Genomic DNA, 8,766 nt, shown 5'->3' on the forward strand with positions numbered 1-8,766 from the left:
TCAGAATTTGAAATCTTCCAACTTTAGTACTCAGTGCTCAGCATGGCTCATGTGCACTCAGTTCTGCTTCTATTTTTTTCTCTGAGCCAAGCACATGAGCAGTAAATGTTATGTGAGTAATGATGCTAGAGCTGCAGGAAAATTACATAATGACAACTTTTGACAACTAACGGCTTCACAAGAATGCAAACAGTGGCAAGCCCTTCAGTGTGAGGTCAGTAGCAGACGGAAAAATAGAAGTACATTTCATGCTGTTAGGGGAATATATATATATATGGTGGTGTAAAACTGAATATGTAAATATATGTTTTATAAACATTATCACACAAATATAGTCATATAGTCAGATCATTTGAATGACTCGATGCTCTTTGCACTCAGATGGTGTAATTACCACATCTACCATCAGGGGCTAACTGGACCATTCTAAAGGCAAACTGTGACATGGAAAAACTCTCTAGTAATCTCAAATGTACAGTATCTTCTAAGAAGAACTAATAACTCTTTACCAAGATGCCAATGTCTGTACAAAACTGAGATTTCAATTTTAACTAAAACATTTTAACCAAAATTCTCCCAAAGCTCCTCTAACTGAACTATCTAAACTACTGTATCTTAATTTCAACAAAACAGTTGATACTTACAAGAAACACAATTAAGAACTCCAGTAAGCCTCTTGTACTTTTAAAGCCTCCTGATATCATTTTCTTTTGGTTAAGGTTTTATATTAAATAATACAATAACAAATTCAAAGCTGTTGAAAGAGACTGACATGTTAAATTGTTAAAAGAACATTTTGCGCCTTGTACACTGTATAATAATTTCTTGCTGTCTGGCTTCTCTGTCAGAGGGGGAGGGATCTATCCAGGAGGTAGGAGGAGCCATGGTTAGTCAAATATGCTGATAACACTGGCTTGTAAAGTCCTCCACAGCACAGCTGCCTCTCTCGCCTCTTCAATGCTCACAGCACAGAATGCCCCTGAGGCTACTGCTGACAGAGACAACAAGACAGAGCAGCAAGGAAGAGGGTGGGCCAGGAAACAGACCGTTGGATGAAGCAAGTCTGACTTGCTTTTGCACTGTCACACTCAGAGAGAGCTGCATGCTGTCTACAGGTGCTCTACGATCACTGGACAATCTGTGGGACTGAGAACAAAGAAGGCTAATTTAAAGAATACTTCAAGGGGAAGAATTTGGGATTGCTTTAATGAGTATTTTGGACAAAGACATTTGTTTTTCCTCAATGGGATATACTAGGAGTGGATTCTAACAGAACTACTCCTTTTGACTGCTTTTGGATGTTATTTCTGAAGTCGAACCAGAGGAAAGGACTGTGTGAATTGAAACTTTGGAGTGAGTAGCTTCTAAGCTTGGGGCAACAATCTTGTGGAGTGGCTAGGTAAAGGACAGGAGGAAGGGGGAGGGGAAGAGGTAGTCGGGGTTTGGCTCCAGTCTCTGGGGTGAAATGCCTTCAACATGAGGCTTTGTTGAAGAATGCCACAAAGGAGTGTTTGATCGCTTCAGTTTTAAACTGCCAACAGAAAAAAAAAAACATTAAAGAGATCTACGTGCCCTTGAAGGAAAGTCCATCTTGTGGTTGGAAGCAATCTGTCTGCTTCACATGCTTTGTTTTGCCCTGTTGAATTGTGAATTGAGGAAAATCATTTTATTGTGTAGTCTTGCCAAACTACCACCCCATAGTGCTCTTTTGTTTCTTATTGAGATGTACAACACCACTGTTCAGATGGAGGCTTTGACCCAGATATGGGCTGGCAGTGCCAGCAACAAAAATTCCTCTCTGCAGCTACACAACAACACCCACTGCCCAAAGAATGACAACTTCAAATATCCACTCTACAGCATAGTGTTTAGCATTGTCTTCATGGTGGGACTCATCACCAATGTTGCAGCCATGTACATTTTTACATGTTCACTAAAACTGCGGAATGAGACCACCACATATATGATGAATCTTGTGGTTTCTGACTTATTATTTGTGCTCACACTCCCTTTGAGGGTGTTTTACTTCATCCAGCAGAACTGGCCATTCGGCAGCCTGCTCTGCCAGCTCTCTGTCTCACTCTTTTACACCAACATGTATGGGAGCATCCTGTTTCTAACATGCATCAGCGTGGACCGCTTCCTCGCCATCGTACACCCCTTCCGTTCAAGGGGTCTCCGGACCAAACGCAATGCCAAAATTGTATGTGCTGCTGTTTGGGTTCTGGTGCTTTCTGGAAGTCTTCCGACAGGATTCATGCTGAACAGTACTAACAAGCAAAATAACAACACGATAGCCTGCTTTGAGAACTTCTCCTCAAATCAGTGGAAGAGTCATCTCTCAAAGGTGGTGATCTTCATAGAAACAGTGGGGTTCCTTATCCCTTTGATACTGAACGTGGTTTGCTCCGCTATGGTGCTTCAAACTTTGAGGAGGCCACAGACTGTTAGTCGGGGAGGGAAGCTGAACAAAAAAAAGATCTTGAGGATGATTATCGTCCACCTCTCCATCTTCTGCTTTTGTTTCATCCCCTACAACGTCAACCTGGTCTTCTACTCACTGGTGCGGACAAAAATCTTGGAGGGCTGCGCAGTAGAATCAGTGGTTCGGACAATCTATCCGATCGCTTTGTGTATTGCTGTGTCCAACTGCTGTTTTGACCCCATCGTCTACTATTTCACCTCAGAGACAATACAAAACTCCATTAAGAGGAAATCTCAGATGAACCATTCCTTTGATGTCAAGTTCTCTGAGGCTTTGCAGTCAGAAACGAGCTCTTCTCTTCAGTTCAGCCTGAGGTCCATAAAGAACAAGATGTTCCACAATGAGTCTAATGTATAAGGACAAGTATTGGACAAATGGATGTAAAGAAACTGAATGCACAAAAAGCACTCTGCAGTGAATGAAATGTGGCATAAACATGCAAATATGCCCTAATTTGGTTTGTTAATATCTCTCAGGGCAGTAAGTAAACTACGTCCTTTTAGAGGGATTTACCTCCCTCTTAAAGTCATCCTTCAGCCCTGTACTGGGGGCACACTTGTTCTCAATGGAATTACATTTGGAATACTTAACTGTGCAGTAAGAATAATACAAATATACTGTAAATCAACTGGAACTTGATTAAACTAGACCAGAACCTCTAACTATATGTGAATGTACTTACATTTCCAGAATGGTAAGTGAATGTGAAAATAACATACATAACCACTATTTAATGAAACCCACACACAAAATAGAATGATACCATTTTATGCAATGCCACATGTAAACACATTGACTGCCTGAAGTGCCATACTATTAACAAGCTGAAAACTTTTGTTGGCACTTATATAATACTGTATATTATCTTTGCACTGACATTGACACTGTAATAATGCACAGTTTTTTTCTGTTACAAACTTCATTTGATAATGAAGTTTTACAGTTGTAGGTAGAGGTGTTTATTTACAATAGATTATTATCAGTTCTTCTCCCTGTGTAATGTGCGTTAAAAAAGTACAATATAGTACAATATTGCAACAATATTGCAGTTGCAAAGTTTAAATGTCATATTTAAATATTCAGCAGGTACTGTTTAAACTGATACTATCTATATGCCCCCTTAAATGTACTGCCACATTGATATAAAAGATGAAGTTCTCTCTGTGTTGTTAGCTATTTTATTTGTCTAATATTGACAAAGAACAGTCCCTTGACTAAATGCATTGTAAGAAGATTGTTTTAACCATTCAAACAAAGTGTCATTAACGGAATAGTGACTCAGATGTACTTTATTCACTTTGATTCAAGCCGCATTCTAGAACCAACTGTGCTTTTTCAAAATTTGTTTTTTCTGCGTTGTTATAAATATGTAATTTGCTGCAGGCCAAACTAAAGTGAGGTTTGGGGTAAATGAGGTTGAGAAATATCTTTGTAACCACATAATTTGTGACATGACAGCACGGCACTAGATTTGGCAGGAACCGTTAACACACACAATCCTGACCAAAATTCTCGATTCTAAACATGCCTGTAAAAGTCTGCATAAAGGTGTTGCTATATCTGTAAAGGGAGATCCAGAGCTCTTAAGCTATTGGCACAACTGATACATCAGATCACCCACACCCATTGTGTTGCCATGCCATCCTCAGTTAATCTATTTTAGCACGTGAAAAACAAAGAAAGGAGGAAATGAAAAAGACCATCAAGGGAAAAAAGGTCTAATGAGAAGTACCGACTTCACTCTTACCCACTTCAAATACAACTGCTCGCACTTAGTCATGCAAAGCACATTAGTCTTAGTGTTTTGGCTTCAACAGCATTGAACATGATCACATTCTATGTCACTTACTATGCATGTTTGCTCCACAAAATTCAGAACAGTGGTGAATTACTTTGGGTTTTTCAATTATAGATTCTCTTAATATTATATATGGTTACACTGATATTTTTATACTTTGTTACATCCTTGACTTACCAACATACCAACATATTATTGGCACAATTTCCAAAAAGGTCAAAAAGTTACATATAGTCTAGAGTCCCTGAACCTAGTTGGTCCACCAATTACTAATTAAGATTACATTTTGTATTTAAGATTGTATTAGACAATTAAACATTTTGGCTAGAAAATTGCCCATGCTAACACTGTTTGAATGCATTTTAAATAAATCTTTAGGTGATTAGCTAAAGCAAAGAGCTAAATATGGAAAACATCCTCATTGAGTTAGTTAGTTAGTTAGTTCCCAAGTATCAAACTGAAATCTCTTTTATTTTCACTTCCTTAAGCTCCTCTTGTTTAGGCACGCATGTAGGTGAATTTCATAAAAATATTTTTCAGATTACTTTTTTTTTTTTACCAAATCAATCAATAAAAAATAAAAATAAATAAAAAATGTTCGGCATAAGACAATTTTTGTAAGGCAGATTTTAAGTAAGATTTTACTTTTGCATTGTAACATTGTTTTCATGCAAATTATTCAAATTTCATCTCCAAGGTTTAATTACCATGATGTGAAAAATCACACTTTAATCCATCCAATTTTTAAAATTTTTTTGGTAATAAAATAAAGTTTACTTAAATATAATATGTTTGCAAAACAAGCTTAATTTTAAAATATGTTCCTGACAGCTGTTCTGAGACCCACCCATATGTATATTTGCATTGATATGTATTAGTTTCACTCGCTTCTTGTCACTTCACACTTTTCATGCGTTTTCTTCTCAGCAGCTTGTCATTCTGGCACTGAGGATGGAGTTGGTGTGCTTTTGATAAATACCGGATTAGATCTCCTAACTTCAAACAAGCGTTACACACCAATTTTTTCCCCACCACTGCTCAGCCCTGCACAAATACAACATCCGAAACCCAGCACGCCACCGTAAGCTCCACTTCAAAGCTTCAGAAACCTCAACACAGGCTTGTTTACTTTTTCTGCACCTTTGCCTGGTTCGTTTCCTCATGTTGTGAGAGGGAGGGGTGCATGGTCAGAGAACTGAACACAGTTTTAACTAGATTAAGACTACACATATTATTTAGTCTGTTTAGTCAGTCTGTTAGATTCTGTTCTATATGGATTTTGTAATAATTGATAAAAATGTTTATCTTCCATTTAAAGGAAAAGTTCACTCCAAAATTTAATTTCTGTCATTTAGTCAACCCAATATTAAACTTTGGAATGTTTATGCTGTTTTTCCCCATACAGTGAGGATGAGGGCAACCAAAAAGAGTAATTATATGAATGTATATCTGCATATGTATGTATATATATGAAATAGAAATATGAGGATGTGGGATGTGTTTGTGGATTCATTTTATACAGCTTAAACATTCTAAAGATATATATCTACAATAATCTCATCAAGTTTGGTCAGAGATTTTGGGGCAATCTTTGACAATAAGATGACCCTCAAAGACCACACTGCAAGGACACCACGATCATGCAGGTTTGAATTGCACAAGGTTAAGATACTGATGTTTGTATATAGAACAGCTGCAGTCTCCGCACCCATCTACGTACCACTCAGCCTTATGAGTACTTCCCCTTCAGAAGGCTTACACCAGTAAATGAGTGATGCCTCATGGTACCATTAGACAGGCACAAAATCAATCAACCAGAACATTTTTGTTCGCTGTTTCTTGTTGGTGGAATTATCTACCCAACCCAATCTGGGACAGAAAATCCCTGACAATATTAAATAAACATCTATTCTGTTAGAAAAAAAAAAATCTTCCTCTATGCTTTCACTATACTTTAATTCTAAACGATGTCTGAAACTTTGTATCACTAGCACTTCTCTTGTTTACTGCCTGACTATGATGAATCGCTTGCCGTATTCCTCATTTACAAGTTGCTTTGAATAAAAAATCTGCAAAACGAATAAACGTAAATATAAATACATATTATATATACTTTTGCATTATATTCCTCATAGTCTTCTGAAGTTGTACAATAGCTTGTGTCAGGGAACAAATTCATATCAATATTCAGTGAATGTACGAGGCATGTTGATTCTCCATTATTTGAATGTATGCAAACATGAGTGTTGGATTTTAAGGATTATGTATTAAGTGTTATGGTGTTTTCTGACCTTTTTTTTTGGTAATTTTTAATGTTGTATCATTAGAACACGAGACTGCAAAGAAGGAAAAGGTCATAACAAAACAAAGAGGCTAGTGTATATTTGTGAGTGAGCCTTTCAACATGTGAGCACCACATTACAAGAGATGCTGTGAAGCACAGCAATTGTCAAGAAAACAGCTCAGCCATTGTAACTGTTCTCAAATCTTGGTGTTTTTATTTTCTTCTGTCTTTAAATTGGAGATTAGCATGTTTACATGACGTGACATGTGGCCTGCGTGACGTGATGTGACATTAGTCTGCAGCAGTGGGCAGCAATTCATGCTGTGGCGCCTGGGGAGCAGCATGCTGTGGCGCCTGGGGGTTCGGTGCCTTGCTCAAGGGCACCTCAGTCATGGTATTGAAGGTGGGAGAGAGCACTGTAAAAATTAAAAATTGACTCAGGCATGCTAACCCAAAACGAAGCTTGCCTTGAAGGCTTTTTTCCTGATTTGAAGCGTTGTGTTTTTTTCTGTCAGGCTGTTGACTGTTCTGACACAGTCACTATTGCTAGCAGTATTCGTTGTATAAAAGCCCATACAAAAATGTATACATCATTTTATTTTAGTAAACTAAAAGAGCTCAGTTCAAGTATATTTGTCAAGTATACTTTATGTAGTAAATACAGTGGGGGAAAAAAGTATTTAGTCAGCCACCAATTGTGCAAGTTCTCCCACTTAAAAAGATGAGAGAGGCCTGTAATTTTCATCATAGGTATACCTCAACTATGAGAGACAAAATGAGAAAAAAAAATCCAGAAAATCACATTGTAGGATTTTTAAAGAATTTATTTGCAAATTATGGTGGAAAATAAGTATTTGGTCAATAACAAAATTTCATCTCAATACTTTGTTATATACACTTTGTTGGCAATGACAGAGGTCAAACATTTTCTGTAAGTCTTCACAAGGTTTTCACACACAGTTGCTGGTATTTTGGCCCATTCCTCAAGAGCAGTAATGTTTTGGGGCTGTCACTGGGCAACACGGATTTTCAACTCCCTCCAAAGATTTTCTATGGGGTTGAGATCTGGAGACTGGCTAGGCCACTCCAGGACCTTAAAATGCTTCTTACGAAGCCACTCCTCAATGTATAGCAGTATATTTTTATGTGTACTCTTCCAATACTTCTTGGGACTAAATTGTCATCACTTTTAGTTTATTAAAGTATAAATTAAGTGCAACATTTAGGTACACAGCTAGTTTACATCTAAGTGTTTTCTTTAGTATAGCAACTATACAATAAGTGAACTTTTGGTATACTGTTAGTTTATTATATATATTTTTTTATCTGAATTTTTAGTTCATGAAAGTAGTCTCAGTAAACTACTAGTTTAAAATTTATATGGTCTGTTAAACTGGTAGTTTCCAGAAAGTATTATTCAAAATGTACTTCCATTAACTAAATAAATGAGTTAGAAGTATAATAACTAGTAAACAGTATACCTATAATTTCACTTGCAATAGTTGCAATAAAGAAAAAGTTAGAAACTAGTTTCCTTACTCAAAGTTTACTATTGTTAAATTTCTTTAAAAAAATTGTGCTATATAGCAGTGTTTCCCAACCTTTTTTTAGTCGCGGCACCCTTTGGAAATTTTAACAAACTTGTGGCACCCTACAAAACAGACAGAAACAATACTGTACTACATCGATGTTTCCTGTCAGATAGATTTTTGAGCGGACTTTGCTGTTCCGATGAGCATGAATGGTATACGAGTGGAGCGACTGAGCGGAGCCCACACACATAGAGCGGGATAATACGTAGAGCGTCACACCACGTGAAAGTGAAACCTGAGCGGTGAACTCATTTTCGGCAGCCGAAATTTCGGTGCATCTCTTAATTATTTGGCGACATCAGAAATGGATATTATATAATAGATGCTTTTTTGAACATTTTAGCAATTTAAAAATATTTATATTTAGTCATTTAGCAGATGCTTTTAACCAAAGCGACTTACAAATGAGGACAATAAAAGCAGTCAAAACTAACAAGAGCAACAATATATAAGTGCAATTGACAAGTCTAGCCTAACGCAGTACACACAGTAATTTTTACAGGTGCAATATAGCACCTTTGTCAAATGGTGCCATGTAGAACCATAAGAGGTGCCATATAGCACTTTTTCTCAACAATGGTGCACCAATCATAACTCATTCATGGCT

At 37.1% G+C, this 8,766-nt stretch overlaps 1 protein-coding gene across 3 annotated transcripts; it reads left to right on the forward strand.

Moving 5' to 3' along the window:
- The first annotated feature begins 929 nt into the window (after nucleotides 1-929).
- On the forward strand, nucleotides 930-6,506 carry LOC107593460 (lysophosphatidic acid receptor 6-like). Of its 3 annotated transcripts, none has more exons than XR_001610089.1 (2): nucleotides 930-3,179; nucleotides 5,211-6,506. XR_001610089.1 is itself a non-coding variant. In XM_016283186.1 (1 exon), the coding sequence occupies exon 1, from the start codon at nucleotides 1,622-1,624 to the stop codon at nucleotides 2,840-2,842; it is 1,221 nt and encodes a 406-aa protein (XP_016138672.1). In that variant the 5' UTR covers nucleotides 930-1,621; the 3' UTR covers nucleotides 2,843-3,511. The 3 variants fall into 3 exon arrangements, 1 of the variants encoding a protein (XP_016138672.1); XR_001610090.1 differs by having other exon boundaries at nucleotides 5,214-6,506; XM_016283186.1 differs by lacking the exon at nucleotides 5,211-6,506 and having other exon boundaries at nucleotides 930-3,511.
- The last annotated feature ends 2,260 nt before the right edge of the window (nucleotides 6,507-8,766 follow it).

The sequence above is a fragment of the Sinocyclocheilus grahami genome, unplaced genomic scaffold, assembly GCF_001515645.1.
Source record: "Sinocyclocheilus grahami isolate Dianchi unplaced genomic scaffold, SAMN03320097.WGS_v1.1 scaffold171.1, whole genome shotgun sequence".
NCBI classification, from domain to species: domain Eukaryota; kingdom Metazoa; phylum Chordata; class Actinopteri; order Cypriniformes; family Cyprinidae; genus Sinocyclocheilus; species Sinocyclocheilus grahami.